We start from the raw sequence: 20,898 nt of genomic DNA on the forward strand, positions 1-20,898 counted from the left end.
ACAATTTTCTTAATCTATAATAAATTTATAATATTTCATATCTCACACATACATATCTCATACACACACACACACACACACACACACACACACACACATATATGTATATGTATATGTATATGTATGTATGTATGTATGTATGTATGTATGTATGTATGTATGTGTGTATGTATGTATGTATGTGTGTGTGTGTGTGTGTGTGTGTGTGTGTGTGTATGTGTATATATATGTATGTATGTATGTATGTATGTATGTATGTATGTGTATGTATGTATGTGTGTATGTATGTGTGTGTGTGTGTGTGTGTGTGTGTGTGTGTGTGTGTGTGTGTGCGTATATATATATATGTGTGTGTGTGTGTGTGTGTGTGTGTGTGTGTGTGTGTGTGTATATATGTATATATATATATATATGTATGTGTGTGTGTGTGTGTGTGTGTGTGTGTGTGTGTGTGTGTATATATATATGTATATATATGTGTGTGTGTGTGTGTGTGTGTGTGTGTGTATATATATATATAATTTATTTATGTATTTATTATTTATTTTTTTAATGAAATAATAATGTCTGTACAAAACATATTCACATATGTGCACCTCTTTTACATGATGTGCAAGACAATATCAACACACACAATATCTGCTGTAGATACAAACTCTTTCACATACAAATTTTGACAATGTACAGTTTTTGATGAACAGATGAAATGACATTATTTATAAAACTGGTCAATACAGTCCATTATTAAGACCACATTCATAAGAATTTAATAAATGGTTTATTGACACATTATACTTTTGTATTAATGTGTTTATCAACTTTTTCTGTGGGCACCCATAACTGGAGGCTGGTGTATAACCAGATAGTAAATCATATAGCAAATATATATAATAAAATTCAGTTATAATATCAAATATGTCTTCATAGGTGGAGTTCTAATTGTTGACAAATACTGTACATTAACAAACACTTAAAGCACCCTTATATCTTCCTATATCTACATTATGATATGTTACAAACCGCTTTTATTATCCAACATTTATATACTACTTACATTAACAGAGTGTCATATCTGTCAAGTTTCTGTATTATTTTGCTAATTCTTACCGCAAATTTATCCGCAACTATAGCTCCATTGCTGTGCCATTAGGATACCAGGATACCATATCAGGATACCAGGGATCCTTAAGACTGTCAGTGGTACAGCAGCGTTTTTGGTGGCCCAAGATGAAAGATGATATTACAGATTATGTTAATGCTTGTACTGTCTACGCCATGTTCAAGGTGTCCCATCAGAGACCACAAGGGGAGCTCCAACCTCTCTCTGTTCCCAAATGCCCATGGTCACACATTTCCCTAGATTTCGACATGGGTCGTCCCCCCTCTAGTGGAAACACGGTGGTGCTGATGGTTGTTGATAGACTCTCTAAGATGGCTCATTTCATCCCGCTTCCCAAGCTTAATTCAGCCAAGGAGACGGCCAAAGCCCTGATCAGTCATGTTTTTAGGATTCATGGTTTCCCTGAGGATGTGGTCTCTGACCGAGGCCCGCAATTCACCTCCAGGTTCTGGAAGGAGTTCTGTGGTCTGCTGGGGGCCATGGACAGTCTGTCATCAGGTTATTACCCTCAATCTAATGGTCAAACCGAACATTTCAACCAGGAACTGGAGAAGGGTCTACGCATCACTGCATCAAGACATCCTGACACCTGGTCATCACAACTGGTCTGGCTTGAACTCCCCATAACTCTCTACCCTCTGCATCATCTGGTTTTTCTCCTTTTCATGTCATCCGTGGTTACCCACTCTCTATTTTCCCCTCCTCAGACCATGTGAGCTCTGTCCCATCCGCCCTGTCCTTGGTTCGCCGCTGCAAGAGGACCTGGGAGCGAGCTCGCCAGCACCTCCTATGGCAGTCCGCCGCCTATAAGGCTGCGGCAGACAAAAAGAGGTTGTAAGCTCCTGCTTACTCCACGGGTCAAAAGATCTGGCTTTCGACCAAAAATCTACCTCTCCGGGTGAAGTCTCGCAAGCTCTCCCCCAGGTTCATCAGTCCCTTTCCCATAACCCAGGTAATTAACCCTGTCTGTGTCTGTTTGTGTCTTCCCAGGTCCATGGGTGTTCACCCTACGTTTCATGTCAGTCACGTCAAACCTGCACTCACAAGCCAGTTTTTTTTTTTTAATTACTAAGCGGGTGTCTCTTTTTTAGGTTTACCTCCTGCATGCCCTTCCCCTGTCTCGTCACACCTGCTCCCTGATTGTTCTCTGCACCTGTTTCCCACCTCCCCTCATTACCTCTTGTATTTTACCCTGTGTGTCTCTTTGCCGGTTTGTTGTACTTCACGGTCCTCATCCCAGCATTCTGATATTCACATCATAGTATGTTTTGTGTACAACCTCGTTTTTTTGCCTTCAACCTTGCCTTTTGCCTCTCATCTCTGGATACCTCTGCTTGTCAGATAGATCACCTGTGTACCGAATCCAGGTAATAAACCTGCCTTTTTGCCTGAACTTAATCTGTGTGGTGCAATTGTGTCGCCTGTTCTGTGGGAGTTCATGACACAGAGGGGCTTAAAATAAAATGTTACAGCTTTATTATAACATTCAGTCATGAAGAGGAGAATTAGAGGCACAGCGAGTAACAGCAGATTGCAAAGACACAACACAAAACAACAATGAAATGTCCTATAGTCTGGTGTTACAGCAGTGGACACTTCTGTATCGTCTATCAGTCGGCAGCAGGGTGAACAGGTTGTGGATATTGTCTTTTCGTATCCTTTTGGCTTTTCACTGGCATCTCACCTCACCAATATCACTGATACTCACTAGATGAGTACCAATGATGTTCCGCATGGTTTTAATCACTGCAGATCCCTCCTGTCCTGGGACACACAAATCAAATTGATAATGATGATTCTTAGTCATCCAGGTTATTCAAGGAGGGTTGAATCAGGGGCATCTGACTGTAGAAACTTGAAAATGTTTCGCCAAGGGGCTTCTTCAGTTACTGACTGGTGTGGAGTCCCAGGTATTTAGCCTCTGTGGAGTTGTTATCAAAGTCATTGGTACCACTGAGGTCGTTCCTGACTGTGTAACGGCAGCCGTCACCTGAGGCCAAGTGTGTTGTTAAATCTTCTAGGGAGGAATGAAAGGGCAGTATTTTAGGTGGAGGATAGGTGACGCCGTAGGTGTCCTCTGAGGGATGGTTTCTCTCATATTTTTATATAAAAAGCTTCCTTTCCTCCACCATCTGCCCTCCCTTTCCAAAATATGTACCTTGTTGTCTGTGAATGAGTAGTCCTGATCTTCCAGCTGTAGGTGATGAGTTGGCCCTCCATGCGTTCTGTTAGTGATTGTTAAAATTCCCCGATATAGAAGTCTGTGCGTTCCTCACTGCACTGGACTGCATGCACTAGACTGCTTTGCTGTGTTTGGGTCTTTCGGGTGGAACAGTTTCTGTCTGAGTGTGTTGCTGGGTTTGAAAAACATAGGGTTGCGATCCTCAGATACTCCAGACACATGTGGAATGACAATGTTGTTGTGTTTGTTCTTCTTTCTTTCATCACCCACAGTGTTGGTGTTTTTCCTGGATCTTCAGGGTTCTGTTTGTTGTGAACTAATCCTGAAATACTTTCATGGAACTTAAGACAAAGATGTTTGTCACTGAAGAGGTGCTTTCATTCAATGACTCTGAGGAAGAGTGTGTGTGTGTGTGTGTGTGTGTGTGTGTGTGTGTGTGTGTGTGTGTGTGTGTGTGTGTGTGTGTGTGTGTGTGTGTGTGTGTGTGTGTGTGTGAGATTTGGGGTTGCTAAAAGGTGAAAATTGGGATGTAGCGTTGATGAGCTTTCTTTTTCTATTTTTTGGCAGAGAAGGGCTTTTGCCCGTTGTTTTAAATATTTTCTATTTACTCGTGTTTCATTTCAACATGTGCGGTAATGAGCACAAAGGAAGATTGACCTCTTAGTTTAAATGACCCTTCAGTTTGTTTTGTTGATATTTAGGAGCTGCATTTGTAGAAGAATTTCAGGCAACATGGTTCAAATGCTTCTGTAATTTATTTAAATTTACAGTTCAAACAAAGTAATTCATAGTACTTGCATGAAACAAAGAATAAAACAATGAGGTTAAGCACACTGAGCAGTGCAGCGACAGGCCAGATGTGCCTCTGCTGTTTCTTGCAGGTCAATGCTCTTCTCATAGATGCTGCTCAGACCCTGAGAGAGGTTCAGGTTAGAATCTGAAAACATGGAGAGAGCAAAGCAGTTAGGCACTGAACAACAAGACAGAGGTTCTATGATTCAGTTTTGTGAACAAAAAGATTTCTTGCAGACTCACCAGCAGGCAGGCAGTGGTAGCCAACAGTGGCTGTGGTGGTCCTCACTGGCATGCAACCAGGCAGGCAGCGCAGAACTGGCTCAACAGAGTAGCATCTGGAGTCCTGGCCATGGAGGGTCACCTGCTTCTCCAACTTCACAGATTCAAGCTGCATGTAACACTCTGGAAAAGGTTGAAAATGGAAGGTAAGCATTGTAAATATACGTATGTTTGCCGGCAGCAGTCCACAGCTGAAACCAAAATAATTTTACTGTAATAATACTGTTTTGTTGTGGGTTTGTTATTAGAATTTAATGCTTTTCATGCTGCATTTTGTCATTTTGAGTAAAAATGATGCTGATGCTGTAAGTAAGATGCTGATGCTGTATGCAAGTACCAGAGGCATCACGACAGCTCTTTCCAGGCAGAACCCAGGAATGAGTGTAGCTGACTGCGTTCTTGGACAGGCGTGTGTTGGGTGTGCGGTACTCCTGTCTGATTTCACCATCAGCCTTTCCACAAAGTCCACAAGTCTGTCCCTTCATCCAGTCCACAACTTTAACCTGAAAGGAAAAAAAACAAAACATTTGCATCATCATTATGGAAATGAATAAAAAATTTGAATCAAAGTCAAAATTAAATGTAAATCCAAATTATGAAGTCAGACTTCTTTTCTCACCTTCAGTGCGTTCAGATCAAAGTAGACTTCTTGAAGACCATGGCTGGGCGCATGGAGAGCAATGCCCTCACCTCGCTGTCTGATCTGAATTTTGCCTAAAATGAGTTCACATACATGCAAATATGAGATTTTGAACTTTCAATAAATTGAATACTCTTAGCATGACAGTTAAACTTGAATTAATAAATCTAAGAACCTGTGGGATGCTGATACGGCAGGTTGGTGATGGGGATTTCTACTCCATTAACCTTCACCATGATAGCACTGTCCTTTGGATACATGTCAACATCACTGTTGAAAAATAATTGAAATACATGTATTATAGTCAGTTTCTGGATTCTAGATCCTGATTTTTGTCTATTTGTTGGGAAAATTCTCACAATTTAGATATAAATACTAATGGATTTTTACATGTTTGCAATCTTCACATTGATCTGGTTCTGTTCCTGTGTTTGGTCCCTCTTCAGCAGAACTATGAATTTGAGTTCTGGGGTGCAATCCTGAGCCAAAACCTGGTAGCAAGAATGGGGCATTTCATTCTTGTATTTCCTGTTGTTGAATGTGGTCACTGTGTCTTTGATCATGGCACACTCAGCTGGAGTAGACAGAAAAGATTAATCGGTAAGTTAGCCATTTACTGGTCAGCCTGACAGTAACACGTGTTTCTTTAAATATTCCCACCCGCATGAGCCTTCGTGAACATGTAAGCGATCTTTTCAGGCCAGCTGCTCTGGTTCAAGGGTTCCAGTTCAGCAGCAGTGTCTCCGAATGGCAGAGAAACAGGGAGACTCAAACCAAGTTTGTAAATGGTCCTCTGCAATATCAAATCAAAATGGTTATGAATACATATATATACACATATATTAAGGGTGACAAGTGTGAATCAGACATTTTCTGCGTGTCAATAATGGGCAATAAAACTGCACCTTTGGTGTCTTCAGCACAACATTCAGGCTTGTCTCAGAAGCAACAGCCACACTCAGTTTGATCTGATTACGGATGTTCTTGACCTTTGCTTGGCCTACTCCAGCTTCCGAAGCAATGCGGGAAATGTACTCGGACAGTCTAGGGAGACATAAAGATTAAGGTTAGGTGTGTTGGAAAATGAAATCATGTAAAAGAAAGTAATGAATTTCCATACATATTTATATCCGGGATGCCTGACAAAGTCTATTATTGAAAATGGTGCAACTTTCAGTTAAGTTAGTTGCAGAGAGTATAAATCAGAAGAAAATGTTTTAATTCGGTATTTACTGCTTTGCATATTTCTTCATGCTCTTTGGAAGTTTGTCCCAGGACACCTTCAGGCGGACTGCAGGCTCTTGACCCATAAGACCGGTCTCAGCTGTGATTTCAGTCTGGTATTGTTTGCACTCAATGCCCCAGGCAACCTTGGCCTAAGAGAAATTTGAAATGGTTAAAATCTCAAGCATCACACAAATTCCTAACAACTGCTGCCAACTCAGTTCATGTCACCAAATCAAAGTTTTTACCATCCACTTGTGGCTACTCAGCATTATACCATCTGCGCAGATTCTCCAGTGGTCGCTCTCAGCCAGGTTGGCAAAAATGACCTGCACTCTGGCAGCAGATCTGTCAACGTAAGCTGCAATCTGGTATCCCTGAACCTTGTGGTCGGCTCTCACAGCACGGATAAGAATAGTGACAGCAGGATTGACGGCATTAGCGAGGTACTTGGCCTTAAAGTGCAAACAAGACATTGATGTTAATGAAAAAAATTTTTTTCCACTGAATACAAGAGATTGTAATGGCTTGGTCTGATGATTTACCTTACTGTAGATGGCTTCAAAGCTGTAAGCACTGCTCTTGCTGTTGGCGTGAGCTGTGGAGAGGGCATGCTGCAAACAAAGAAACCATAATTCCTCAAACAGAGTACATGATGTGGCTGTCTCATGCTCTTTACAAAACAATCTCATGTTAAATACCTGGTGGATGTGGTTTTTAGTAAACTTTCTCTTTAACAGTTCTTGCTGTAACAGAAAAATAAGTAGATTAATTCCAGCATATATTTTTTGGATTCTACCTTTTTTTTTTTCTTTTTTTTTTTTTACATATTCAGAGGTGAAGATGTCTCACCTTGGACAGGGAGCTGTATAAGGAGGAGCTGGAAGATGAGGTGCTGGATTGGACAGATGAGCGGCTGCTTGAAGCACTGCTGGAGGAGCTCATTGAGCGAAGGCTTGATCTGCTGCTGGAGGAGCTGCTCAGCCCCTTTGATGTCTTGCTGATGGGGGCAACAACATCGACCATCTGGCTCTTGCGACGAGAGGAGGAGCTGAGGGAGGATGCAGAGGAGGAGGAACGGTAGCTGCTGGAGCGAGAGCTGAGAGATTGAGAGCTGCTGGAGCGAGAGCTGAGAGAACGAGAGCTGCTGGAGCTGGAGGAAGCTGTTCTGTTGTTCAGTCCAGGAACCAGGATTTTCTTGAGTTTCATCAGCACGTTCCTGTCCTCAAGGATTTCCTCTTCCTCGCTCAGGTTAATCACTTTGATGATCTTTTCAACTGCTTTCTCTCCTACCTGAATCTCAATTTCAATCCTCTCGATGGCTGGTCCAGCAGCTGGAAACAAATAAATAATTGACACATTGCTTTTCAACAACTTCTAAAAAATTACTTCTATCAGCAATTTAATGTCATTATTTCACCTACCTGGAGCAACCTCAACAAAGACAGCATGTTTTCCAATCATGGCATAGAGTGGGCAGTCTCTGATGAAGGCGGCGTTGCGAGATTCAATCTCAGTGCATGCCTTGATTCCAAAGGTTTCAAATGCTGCACACATTTTCTTCTCGAAGGCCTTGGGCAATTTAATTTTATTGATAATTTTTCTTGGCAGGTCAACAGGAATGATTTCAGAAGATGCTGACTGTAAAACACAACAGAGGCCACCATGTTAATTTGGAACAAAGTAAATGTTTGTATTGGAACAGATAGTCAGTGAATCAAACACACCATAGCACCAGCCAGAGTGGATGCCATCCTGGAAATCTTTGAAGAGAAAACCTCCCTTGACAGCTGAGCTGCAGCTTCATTTGGAATCATTGGTGTGATTTTGGCAGCTGCAAGATCTTCCACATTCCTTGCAACAGCGAAGGTCTCCACACTGTTGGAGAAAAGAGAATTTGTCTTAAGACAACACCATTTTTACAACTGGGTGATAACATGTTACTTGGCGACAAAGAGTACATACATTGCAGATGCAATCTTATCGATGCCCTGAACTGGCAGGAACTGAAGCTTGAAGTTGCCCTTCACCATGTCAATTCTTGCTTCCACGCTTGCAGGAACAATTGTGTAAACTCTGGCTCTTGACACCAGGGCAGCCTGGATGAAAGCAGTATTCACTCCCATAACTGCATAGGTATACATGGAAACACTGCAGGGGACAGAAAATATGAATTTTTAGGGTGATCTCCCTGAATACATTTGTTTTTAAGAATTAAATTGATGAGAAGAAGCTTAATCAGTTTTCAAGTAAGCTGCAACTGCACTACCTTGGAGAAATAGCAGCCCTCAGGCTGATATCAGACTTCAGAAGCTGGGCAGCATGATAGTTCTCAGGCAGAGGTGGTGACACAGTGGCTTGGACTATGAAAAACAAGGCATTTTCAGTATTAGTACACATGTCTGTCAAATTGGAAACAGTTCAGTTACACCAGTGGAACTTACATTCAACAGATGCAGCAGCCACTCCAGCAGTGTAGAAACTGAGCTCCATAGGCAGACCGACAGCAGTGGGAAGGATGCGACGAACCTCAGCAACCAGCATTGGTTTAGCATAATGGAATGCCAGACCAGACAGCAGAGCATCCAAAACCATCCTGCCATAAGTGTGAACTGCTGGTCCACTGGCAAGCTGTAAAGATAAAATTTGCCAATTAGACATCAAATGTTTAGTTCATAATAAAATGATTGCTTTACACACAGTAGAAAATGCTGTACCTCAATAACCTGATCAACTATGGCTTTGTCAATGTTTGCAAAGGCGATTTCCTGTCCGAAGAATTTGACATATACAGAGGCCAGGGGCTGGCTGGAAGGATGAGCCCTCCACTCAGAAAGCTGCATGAGGAGGAAAACAGTAAGTTAAACTTCTGTAAACAAAATGTGATTTGATTATATAATTCCTACATTAACATACTCTCAGAAAATTCATTGATTTTTCAAAATAATTGATTCATATTAATGATCCCTTTAACTTACAGCCTTTATGACTTGCTTCATCTTGGTGATCCTGTCAGTATTCTCAGGAAGCTCGTGGATTTTCAGAAGGGCCTCTTGGATTCCCTCAGTTCTCACTCCTAACTGAAAAGAGAGAAATATTATTTGATGGGTAAGTGTTTTTTAAGTCGCTTCTATAAAATATAACATGCAAGGTGCAAATAGTCACATCAACTAAGCTTGTTAACGAAAAATGGCTTTAATCTAAGGTATGCACAACAAATTACAACAGATGGAAAAATCAGAAATTCTACCTAATATTAAGATAACTTCAGGAATCTGGGACTTGGTAAACAGCCTGAGATGTGGACATTAATTTAAAAGGCTACATTTCCTTCTTTTCCTGTTACAATTTGACACATGCCAGAAATAAAAGACCAATTCATCGTGTTAACTGGCTAAGTCAGACATGATATTCATACCTCAAGAACATCAGCGTAAGCTCCTGCCAGGTAAGTGCGAGCTTTAGCCACAACGGCTTTTGGGAAAAGAGTTGCTGCATCATTGATGTAGAAGGCACTGGCAGCAGCACCCATCATCCAGGGGTCTGCAGGGCAAAATACGAGAACCGTCAAACCACATGTTTTAATCTGTAATCTCTGATGACAAATTATTATGTTGTTATGCTCTTACTGTAGTAGGCATCAAAATAGAGAGCTCTGCTGAAGCGGTAGCTCAGCCTGTCGAATTTGGGGCTGAGGATCTTCACAGCAACGTTGCAGGCAGCAGCACTGAAAGCAGATCATTAAAATACATGTGATTCTAGGTGGTGACAGGCTTAAATAGCAAAACACTACAAATGGAAATAATTTGTAAGTCCTTACACAGAGGCAAAGTCAGGGGCAGTGTTCTTGGTCATGGCCTTCATGTAAGAGTAGACAAAGCTTGAGACCTGCAGATTTGTTTCTTTCAAGAGGGCATCGGCAATAGCAGTCACCAGACCCATGGGCAGCTTGGTCTCAAACAGCACAAGAGCAGCAACCATACGGAGCTCTGCGTGGAGAGCCTTGTCCATGAACAGTTGCACAGCTATCTCCTGGATCTAATTTACAAAGATGAATGTTATTAGTACAAATGCACATAATAAAAAAGGTCTTGAGTGTATTTGCTCTTAGGAAGGAATTGGAAGGTGCAGTCTCACCATCTTGGGTTCCCTCTTAGCAATGTTCCTCAGGGCCAGAGCAGCCTCAATGTGAACTCTGTGAGGCAAGCTAGCAGCGGCACTGCCGAAGCCAGGCAGGAGCTTCATGATTGGCTTAAGGCTGGCGGGATGTCCAGCATTACCCAGAACTTTGAGAGCAACGATGAGCTCATCAACTTCACCTCTGGCCAGAGCCTGGACAGCAAGTTCATGGATTGGCTGAGGGAGGAGCAGAAAAACATTCATGTCACAGATGTCAACTGAATTTCATTCATATAAAACACACATGCAAGCAATACGTACCCTAACAAACTCAGCTGGGCATGCTGGGTACTCTGCACAGTATTTTGCAACCAGAGTGCCCCAGCCCAGCATAGCAATCTCACGCAGAACTGGGTTTCCTTGGACCTTGTGGTTCATAGCCAGGCCCTGAGGAGTGGTAGATAGAATAGAGAAGTGATTGTGTGGCCCAGTTGTCACATTACAGAAATATTCAAGAGAACTTTCAGGGTTGACTTGCCTCAACAAGCTTGATGGCTTCCTGGTCAGCTGTCACCATGTGCACAGATGCCAGCAGGGCTTGAGCAGCTTCAGCGACAGTCAGATCACCAGCGAGGAACTTCTCCTTGAGGAACCTCACAGCAGCATGAGTACCAATGGCAGGGACAGCATTCAGCATCCAGTGTCTGGGAAAGAGAAATATTATTATATTATCCACAGCACAGTGTTTCAGGGCTCTTCTGTGAATGAAAGTTGCGGTTACCTGTAACTTGGTCTAGCTTTGAACTGAGTCCAGAGGGCCTCAATACTCTCAAATCTGGCCACACGCAGCAGCTGGATGAGCTCAATGAACTTCAGGGGGGCATCTTCATGGACCTTGGCCACATTGAAGGCCACCAGGTGGTTCAGAATCTCAACAATCTGAGAGGAAACAAAATATTTCCCATATTAATTCTGTTGCTACAGGATGAATTCAACAGAAATCTGATTGAGAGGCAATATTTCCTGAAGTACCTGGGCCTCGGCATTGCTGATTCTCAGAAGCTGGATGGGTGTCTGGAGAAGCTCACTGCCAAATTCGTACTGCAGGGATCCACGGTGAAGATATTCAGCTCTGATGGGCTCGACTGGGCTCTTTGCGATCTCCAGGAAGGTCAGGACTTGCCTGTGAATATACATAATTGCTACATCAGTCTACATTGTGACACATTGTGCTGAGAATCATGCTTAAAACAGTGTTATTGCACTCTTCCTTACAATTTAAACCACATACTTAGCCTCCATCTGGGCAGCGCCGTTCAAGATGTTGAAAGGTGAGAACTGGATGAGCTCTGTACTAGTTGCCTCCAAGATCAGAGCACCTGCGGCTGCTGGCTTCATGACGTAGTTGAAAGCAGCGGTTCCCTTCATGGTCTTTCCTCTCTGAATTGATAAGACCCACAGTATCATTACACTGTTCAGGAGTGTGCTGTATCAGAGAGTGTGAAGTGAGAAGGACATTGCACTTACAGCTTCACACTCAGCACATCTCCCAGTGTAAGCCAAGCCAATGTCCTTGATGATTCTCTCCTGGCAGTGGTTCAGGTCCTTGGTCTTGGCCAGCATGATGCGGTCAGCCTTTGCATCCTCAGTGATGACATAGTGGGTCTTGCACACACCCTGAGCACCAGGCTAGTTCACAAAAATCAAAATACAGTTTGTCAGTTTAAGTATTGCAGCGTTTTGTTGGTGAACTCTGTGTAAATGAGTTATTTGTACCTCTTGCAGTTCATAGACATTCTGAGTCTTCTTGATGTTCAGCTGGAATATGTTGAGGATTCCCCTGTAGATATTCAGCACAGTTGCAGAGACGCCAGCAGGTGCAAACACTTTGCCGACAACACCGTTGGCATACTCAAACTTGATAGGTGTCAAGAGCTGGGCAGCCAGAGCTGAGGTGAGCTTGGTGGCCGGGATGAAAGCATCTTTGGGCCAGATGCCGCTGTACTCAAAGATTTCAGGGTCTGCAAGCTGTGAGGAAAAGTGACAGCTTGAATGAACTGTGAACACTTCATTGTTTGGAAGCCACATGGAAAAATCATTTGTCTTGTTCACTTGTTCTTAATCATAAATGAATTGTATTAAACCATTTTAAGGTCTTTACCCTCAGCATGAAGGTGCCGGCAGCTGTTGCACTGATAAAAACTTTGCTACGGACTTTCACTCCGGCCCGTGCCAGACCCTCCTCAGGCAGGCCGCCCAAAAGAAATGCTTCATATTTGTACACATAGGTCTTTCCGGCAGCAAAGTCTGGGGCTGCAATCATAGATAAGAAAACAAACTAGTGAATTCATTTACATTTCAATAAAATTTGGAAACTTTGAAACAGAAACATCTTCTTCGATCTTCTATTTACATGCAAGTTTTAAAGAGTTTTTTAACTGTTGAATTAGATCAATGACAACTTACCGAAGTTGACCTGGAAACCGGCTGCAATGTAGAAATAAAATGTTATTCTTGTGCTCATGTGTTCGGTTTTTCTGTTCTAAAAAAAACCCCACAATATCAGTGTAGAATTGCTTCCTTGTGCTCTTCTATATGACCATGCAAGTATCTCACTCTACAAAAAGCAAAATTTCAGAAAATGAAGTTTATTCCTCAGTTAGATCCAAACTGATTTAGTTGTAAATGCATAAAGCCATACTCACCTGCAAGAGCCACAGCAAGAGCTAGCACAAGCACCCTCATGGCTGGTGAATGTGACTGACTGCAACCAGAGGCTTCTTTTTAAAGCCAGTTTTTGCTGACTGTGTGCCCATTGAAATGTATCATTAACTAATTATCAACTGTCATTGTCATTGATGATACCATGTCCTGACCATGTAGATTAGGCAAACAGATTAAAATGCACAGATGCAACAAGTTATGTTAACCTGACTCTTGGCTTGATTTGGCACAAACAGCCCAATGTCACAGATTCATAGATGTTTTCTCTCCTATCAGAAAGACAGATGAAATTTAATGCTATTAAGTACCATTTTACAGTATTACACAGTTAAAATATATACCTTTAAATATTTCATTATTTAACATACATTTCACTAAACAGCAGTTTCAAAAAATGTGTTTTGCAAGTCTTATTATTCAATAAATGGCCATATTAAACACATGCATCCAGTGACTCTTACTCTTAAATAAATTAATTAATATACTCAAAGAACATTATAGTGAAATAAAACTTTATTGAAATGTTATAATAGAATGTTGTCAGTTGCATAGACACATGGACACTCCAGTCTCTCAATAAAATGTCACTGTGTCATGATCTGCAATTGTGTCACGCTGATCCAGGAACTGTTGACTCTCCAAGGCAACAATCCAACATATTGGTTACTTAACTTTCGTAGTCACAGTGTTTCAAAATCATCACATTGAAAATAAAGTTGCAAGTAAATCAAATCAAAATTTATACAATGAAGATGATGCCTTTTTGGTTAAAAAAAAAAAAAAATACTGTATATTACTTGGATGAGAAGGTGAAATGAGGAATAGTTCAATTATTTAAACTGCATTTAACTTTTACATGGATAAACTGATTGTTGCTGTTTTTAAAAACCATTTCATCTCTGCAACAAGGCCGTAACAGTTTTGCCTTTGTACGTGTTGTGTCCACTCCATTTTAACAGTATTACAAGCTATAATCCAAGCATGTGTATAGGACTCAAAACATGCTTTATTTAATCTAATATAGTATATATAGTATACATAAAAATATCATTTTCTGATGTTAAATCATTTTTGTCTGATTTGTTTGTTAATCTCCCAATAAAAGTGTCGTAGGTATTTAGTTTGTTGGAAATATGCATACAGTTACAAGACAGATGTCAGTACGGGGAATGAAAAGCAATGAAATGCATGGAGGAAATTAACATTTTCAGGAAATGATTGAGACCTTAACTTGAAAATCTGTCTCAATGTCAGCCAGTTTTTACTCTCGCATTTTCCTTGCATGCTTTTTTCACTTGCCATGTACTGACTCTCCTGTCGTTTCAGATCCTGCGACTTCCACCTGTTCCCACTTCCCCACCAGTCCAGCAGCATATAGTAGATACTGGCCCTGTTCTATTCATTCCACACCAGATCATATAGTGCACTTCTGCCTTTTTATTTATTTATTTATTTTGCTTGTTATTACCCTTTGCTTGCCCGTTGGACACCTTGCCTCATCACCCCTGCATGCCTGGTTTTGACCTTGAGTAAACTTGACTTTTTTTATTTTCTGGCCTGGTTTCATGACCTGTGCTGAACAGTTCAAACCTGTTTTTTCTGAGCCTTTACAGAAACACCAACTTGGAAAAAAATGTATTCACTAGCATTCCTACAGAAATACTAGAGCTTTTCTCTTCACTTCAGTAGAGCATGGAAGAGATAAGTTTAAGCATGGAAAGTAAAATGTGTCATGCATGTGTAATCAAAGAGCTTAAAAACTGCAGTAATGTGTCTGCAAAACTAGGGTCTAAAAGTGAATGAAACGCTCTCTTCACTTGTTCCTGTTCATGCATCGCTGAATGAATCATCTGAACCCTATACTGACTGACACTGGTACTGTGGTTGGATGTAACTAAGTACATTTATTCAAGTACTGTACTTAAGTACAAATTTGAGGTACTTTACTCGAGTATTCCCATTTCATACAACTCTATACTTCTACTCCACCACATCTCAGAGGCACAGAGGAGGCACTTCAAACACTGTATAGAATGTATATTTTTTTGTATATTTCTAATTTGTATTTCATTCCTTTATATGTACATGTGTTTTTATATTTTATACTAACACCCACATTTCCCCTATGGGATCTTAAAGTGTTATCTTATCTAGCTTATATTAACTCCACTACGTTTGTCTGACAGCTTTAGTTACTTAGCAATTTTTCATACCCTCCCTGTCCAATGAATACCACGTATCTCCAAATTTGATTATGTCATACATATATTAATCAGAATTAAAGTGTTATTTTCATTTAATAACAACGTTTTGGTATTTTTTCTTATTCCTAAATCTCGTGTTACGCTAACCGGATGAAGTTTGTGCCATGTCAGCCTCCGTACAGAAGAGATGCGCACAGAGTGGCTCAGAGATTTACCGGTTGCACCGACTTTGCCCGGTCTAAAGTTCCTGCCCCCACTGTTTTTAAAAATGTCCTGGTTTCTTCTGTTGTTGTCGTCGACAGTCCTGGTCTGCGGGGCTACCGTGTGTCCGTGTGAGAGGCCGGAGCTCTGTCAGCAGATCCGCGAGGAGGCAGACTTTGAGGTAGTTAACGTTAGCAAACGTTAGCTTGTTAAAAACACCACCAACCGTCTGAACCTCCACCCGCAGCACATAGCAGCCTCCTCAACACATTACTGAGGATGTAGCTAGTATTTAAAGACACTGTTCACCTGCCTTGACGCTTTTTTTTAGAGCTACTGCAAATTGATAGTGATTTAGTGTAGTACGTTGTTGATTGTCAGTGTAAACCAGTGAAAGCTGGTCATGAGGACAAACTACTGCGTGGCAGCCGAGAGGTTGCTGATGTACGAGGCTACGCTTGATCGGTGACAAATACAGAAATAAATTACTGACATTGAAACCCGTTGAATTCAGTATTTGTACTTTGATAAGCATGTTACATTACATGCTAATGCACCAAACTTCCAACAAAGTGTTAGCATCTCCCGTACTATCGTATGTGCTAATAGTTTAAGATAGAGAGAGGATGAATAAGAAAACAGACCGTGTTGTTGTTTGGATAAATTAAAGGAAATGGGGAAAGAAAGTTTCTGCTGGGTGCTGAAAATGACCTTACAAAGCTCTGACACAGTGTTCATAAATGTATTAAAATTGGGTCTTATGGAGGTCTGTAGGATGTTAGCGAGCATGTAAGCGGAATCTAACCCTAACCCTGCAAAACTTTGAATTTATCAGAGCCTGCATATAAATGAACTAGTTGATAAATTAAAAAAATGTAACTTGTAAAAAATCTATAACCGTTTCATGACATAGGACTATAGATGTGACTGGAAAAAGGAGATACATTAGCACTGTACAAAATTAGAAATGTATTGACTGTATAAATGCCAGTAATTTTTACTCAACGTGTGTACTGAAGCTCCTGCTTGTAAGTTTCAGATTGAGACTTTTGTTCCTCTTTATCCGCACAGTCTGGTTTGTGGTGGTGTGATGTTTGAGACCGTTCGCCTTTTAGGCACATTTGGTCTCTTGGACTTCACTCACTCGCTGACATTTTTACTGACATTCTTAAAATTGTTGAAAGTATTAGTTACACCTGTACTTTTGCTGAAAGTCAGAGAAAGATCTGTTTTTATTCAGCCTAATTTGATTAAGCCTTCCATCAGTGAGTACAACATTTTATTCTCTAAAATGTAGAGAAAAACATCTGTCACAACTGGCTTTATAAAGGCTACCTGTAAAATGAAATATTTGCTTTTACCATTCATAAAAATCAGCACTGAACTTATACTATGGAGAGATGTCTTCAGATGCAAACAGCCATTTTTCTTTGTCAGTTTGTAGCATCCAGATTGATCTACATGTCTTCAGTAAATATGGCCATCAATTTAGATACTCCTTAATCAATCAATTGACTGGTGAGTCACTGCCAGTTTTTATTCTATAATAATTGTATTAACCAGCTGTTGAATATAAAATCTAAACATGGACTGCTTCGTAATTTTGATCATTTCACATTGTTGTTATAAGAAATTCTTTTCTCTGTGTGTTTCTCTCAGGTGTTTGTGTTTGACGTGGGTGGAAAGACATGGAAGTCCTACAACTGGAGCATGGTGACGACGGTGGCAACGTTTGGAAAATACGATGCTGAACTCATGTGTTACGCTCACTCCAAAGGAGCACGAGTTGTACTCAAAGGTAGAGTAAATTTCTCTTGTCACTGCAGTATGAATTGATGTGGTTGAGTTTTTCCATTGTCAAGTAGTTTTACAAAGCACCTGCATGTAGGTATGGTTGTTATAAATGCTCCCACTGTTCATTTCACAGAGATTGTTTTGAAGATAGAAAGCCAGCTCCTGACATATTTTTTTCAACTTTGGTACTGCTTCATGCTCCATCTGTCAACAGTTCATCCACCCATTTTCCTTGTAATTATGTCCATTTCTCTATTTCCTTGTTGGTGGGAAAAGGGGATGTTCCCCTCTCCTACATTGTGGACCAAGAAAACAGGACAGCGTGGATAACAGAGAAAGTCAACTTGGCCAAGAGTCAGTTTATGGATGGGATCAACATCGACATTGAACAAGCAGTGGAGGAGGGCTCGCCAGAGTACGATGCTTTGACAAACCTTGTCAAAGAGACCACGGAGGCCTTCCACCGGGAGATCCCAGGTTCACAGGTGAATACAATGTTCTGACAAGATTGGGTTGGCTCCATTTCATTTTCTCAAACCCCATCACCCTAAGTAGGAATCAACCAGACAGGAAAATGAAAGAGCCTGTCTGTCCTATTTCAGAGATCCATCCCAGTGATACTTGTCTCATCCTGATCTCTAGGTCTCATTTGACGTTGCCTGGTCACCAAAATGTATCGACAAGCGCTGCTATGATTATGCTACGATTGCTGAATCCTGTGACCTGCTGTTTGTGATGTCCTATGATGAGCAGAGCCAGATCATGGGGGACTGTATTGCAATGGCAAATGCTCCACTTGCTCAAACACTGAATGGTTTGTGGTCCAGTTGTTAGCAATGAATGAAAATAAACCACCTTGTTAATGCAGAACTACTCATCACCACCTAATGAAATGCCTGCTATCTCTCTTTTAAGCCTATGAGCAATATTTGAATCTGAAGATCGATCCAAAGAAGCTAGTGATGGGATTGCCATGGTACGGCTATGACTACCCATGCCTCAACCTTTCCCAGGTAAGATATTGTTTATTTAAAAGCTACACGGTTGAAACGTTGGTTGTTGAGTGTTTTTAATGAACACATTATTTTGTATTTTTAACAATGGTATCGACATCTTTAAGTGTTGGATGGATTGTAATGAAATGTTGCAGACATTCATGGTCCTCAGAGGAAAATCAGATAAATCAGTTTTCTTCTAGCACCACCATGAGGCTGTGGTTTAGAGTGAAACACATTCATGCAGTATGAGGATGTATGCTGATCCATAAAGCTTTCATCTAGCACCATCTTCTGGACAAAAATTTTAACTGTCCAATAATTTGACTTATGACCAAATACATGCAAAACCAAAAACATTCCCATCAGCGTCTTATTAACTTCCCTGTGAAAATGTTAGCGTCATGGATGTGGTTGGCATGCTGAGGTCAAGTCTTTGCTCAAAGCACTGCTGTGCAGCCTCACAGAGCCCCTTGCATGGCTGTCAACTCTTTGTCTTGTTGTTCTTGTCAACAAATCCCATGAAGAGACTAAAACAAACAATGATTTGATCCTATGAACATGTACTACCTGTGTAGCCAAAACCTGACCATAAACATCCATTGTTGTCCTAAAGTTATTAGAAATAGATCAGTAAACCACACTTTTCCTAATTTCTATAAATAGATATCAGCATATGAACTTGAAGGCAGGGGACAAGATTTTGATATTGGTTTCTGTTCCGTCTGAAATACTCAGACTACATTCACATTTGAGCGGACTTTGATTGCATGCAGGTAAACAGTCCATGTAGAGAGCAAAAGAGGCGCGAAGCATCAGCTGTCATATAATGACAGTTTAGGTTTTTTATTATCTTTCTTTTTGTTTTATCTACATTCATATGCAGATATCAGTTTATAGAGAGTAGCAGAAATGTCGAGTTGTCGAGTTTGAAAGTCAAGCTAGCAGTCACAGTATAAACACTGACTGGCACCCATTGTCTGTTATCCAAACATCTGCTGGCTCTACTGGAAGCCCCAAAATATTGTGGTTGCTCCAAGAGGCTAAATCTTCTTCAGACAGTAGCTGATGGCCTCTGAAATTGCACTGTTGCACTTGGTGACACGGTTTGTCATGACCATGACCACTGTAGTTTATTTTTGTCTGCTGCTCTAAATACTCACTGGAGCACTAAATGTGTATTAATCTTCAGCCCAAAATAGTCAACAAATGCGCTATTTTTTACTGTTTATGTAATGCACAGTGCCCTGTGAATTGCTCCAATAGAAACAAATGACTGAGAGCTACATCCTGAGCAGGGACGTGAGAAAGAAAGTATTGGGAGACTTACTGAGGCATTGTGTTGGTACTTTTATGGAATTTGTTGACATTAAGAAAAAATAAACTAATATATCGTGAACTTGTGGTTTTCATGCAAATATGTAAAGCCCTTTAAGTTGCCTTTTTGTATAAAATACAGTGTAATGTACAAATTAACGCCCTTAAAATGTTGTTGAAGGCACAGAACGCTACTGCTATTATTTATTTACACTTGTGTTATTGTTGCAGTATACTGTAAACACAGATATCCCTTAATGTCTTTTTCACTTTCAGGAGGGAATATGTTTTATCGCCAAAGTTCCTTTCCGTGGCGCGCCCTGCAGCGATGCCGCTGGAAAACAGAAGACGTACAAGTGGATCATGACGCAGGTCAACACCTCTTTGTCTGGCAGGCTCTGGGACAACGAGCAGCAGGCTCCTTACTTCAATTACGAGGTACATTTTCTTTATTTTTTATTCATTTACCTAAAAACATACAACTGTGTCGATCAGATGTTTTATTGCTGAGCTAAGTGGGCACCGATTTCATGGTTTATTTGTCTTTTCGCCAAGTTCAAGCTTGACTGTTGTATGCACTGATGACTCAATAAGCCAGGCAGTTTCAGGCAAGAGCTGTTTATCTTAAGTGCCGGCGTCCACCCGTATTACCACAGAGTCACTTCCCAGACAAAACAAATTGCCCCTTTGAAGCAGCAATAAAACGTTTCTGCTGAATGCCTTCGCTTTATCACTAGCATCTGCACCTTTTTCCCCCCACAGGACCAGAAAGGACAGATTCATCAGGTTTGGTATGATGACCCGCAGAGTGTTTGTCCCAAGGCGGACTATGTGAGATCGAAAGGTCTGAGGGGCATTGGCATGTGGAATGGCAACATCTTGGATTATAGTGATGAACCTGTCGCCAGGCAGCAGACCGCAATGATGTGGAATGCACTCTTAGGATGCTAGCTGGGACACGGTTAACATCACCCCTGAGCCCACTGTCTGTTGCTAAGTCAATATATCTCTTTGTAACCATGATGGGGTGTGACTTCCCTCTGAGTTCAGGGATGCATACTTGCACTTCAGAGTTTATTGTGCCTTTTACTGCTGTTGTCTTTGAATGTAGCTACGTCGTCAGACATTCCTCTGGGCCAACTCAAATAACTGTGATTCTACAACCAATCTTTCTAATGGGACTTACACAAACAGCATGTCTGATTGAGTTTACTGAGATCTGTGCACTTCATATTTTTCGCAAATAAAACTTTTCTGATGAATCTGTAAATGACTGGAGTTACATAACCACCTCAACATTTTAG

At 41.0% G+C, this 20,898-nt stretch overlaps 2 protein-coding genes across 8 annotated transcripts; one reads left to right on the forward strand and one right to left on the reverse strand.

Moving 5' to 3' along the window:
- Positions 1-4,041: 4,041 nt before the first annotated feature.
- LOC139329709 (vitellogenin-2-like) lies at positions 4,042-13,104 on the reverse strand. 6 transcript variants are annotated; one of them, XM_070960037.1, is made up of 34 exons: positions 13,065-13,104; positions 12,826-12,846; positions 12,521-12,672; positions 12,136-12,387; positions 11,887-12,048; positions 11,651-11,799; positions 11,392-11,542; positions 11,141-11,298; positions 10,898-11,063; positions 10,681-10,806; positions 10,378-10,596; positions 10,061-10,278; positions 9,870-9,967; positions 9,659-9,783; positions 9,219-9,320; positions 8,958-9,077; positions 8,685-8,871; positions 8,510-8,603; positions 8,206-8,391; positions 7,968-8,118; positions 7,665-7,881; positions 7,093-7,574; positions 6,942-6,986; positions 6,786-6,854; positions 6,489-6,695; positions 6,250-6,392; positions 5,922-6,060; positions 5,677-5,809; positions 5,407-5,590; positions 5,192-5,286; positions 4,996-5,090; positions 4,714-4,879; positions 4,338-4,499; positions 4,042-4,239 (listed from the first exon to the last, which is right to left on the reverse strand). In XM_070960037.1, exons 1-34 carry the CDS (start codon positions 13,102-13,104, stop codon positions 4,127-4,129), a joined length of 5,127 nt encoding a protein of 1,708 aa, XP_070816138.1. In that variant the 3' UTR covers positions 4,042-4,126. The 6 variants fall into 6 exon arrangements, with proteins under 6 accessions (XP_070816138.1, XP_070816140.1, XP_070816143.1 ...); XM_070960039.1 differs by having other exon boundaries at positions 4,127-4,239; positions 7,147-7,574; positions 8,019-8,118; XM_070960042.1 differs by having other exon boundaries at positions 4,127-4,239; positions 6,942-6,982; positions 7,281-7,574; positions 7,665-7,877; positions 7,976-8,118.
- Positions 13,105-15,452: 2,348 nt separating this feature from the next.
- ctbs (chitobiase, di-N-acetyl-) lies at positions 15,453-20,864 on the forward strand. 2 transcript variants are annotated; one of them, XM_070960914.1, is made up of 7 exons: positions 15,453-15,669; positions 17,148-17,286; positions 17,559-17,767; positions 17,925-18,096; positions 18,198-18,295; positions 19,871-20,032; positions 20,357-20,864. In XM_070960914.1, the coding sequence occupies exons 1-7, from the start codon at positions 15,475-15,477 to the stop codon at positions 20,543-20,545; spliced, it is 1,164 nt and encodes a 387-aa protein (XP_070817015.1). In that variant the 5' UTR covers positions 15,453-15,474; the 3' UTR covers positions 20,546-20,864. The 2 variants fall into 2 exon arrangements, with proteins under 2 accessions (XP_070817015.1, XP_070817016.1); XM_070960915.1 differs by having other exon boundaries at positions 19,874-20,032.
- The last annotated feature ends 34 nt before the right edge of the window (positions 20,865-20,898 follow it).

This window comes from Chaetodon trifascialis, chromosome 4 (assembly GCF_039877785.1).
Source record: "Chaetodon trifascialis isolate fChaTrf1 chromosome 4, fChaTrf1.hap1, whole genome shotgun sequence".
Classification (NCBI taxonomy): domain Eukaryota; kingdom Metazoa; phylum Chordata; class Actinopteri; order Chaetodontiformes; family Chaetodontidae; genus Chaetodon; species Chaetodon trifascialis.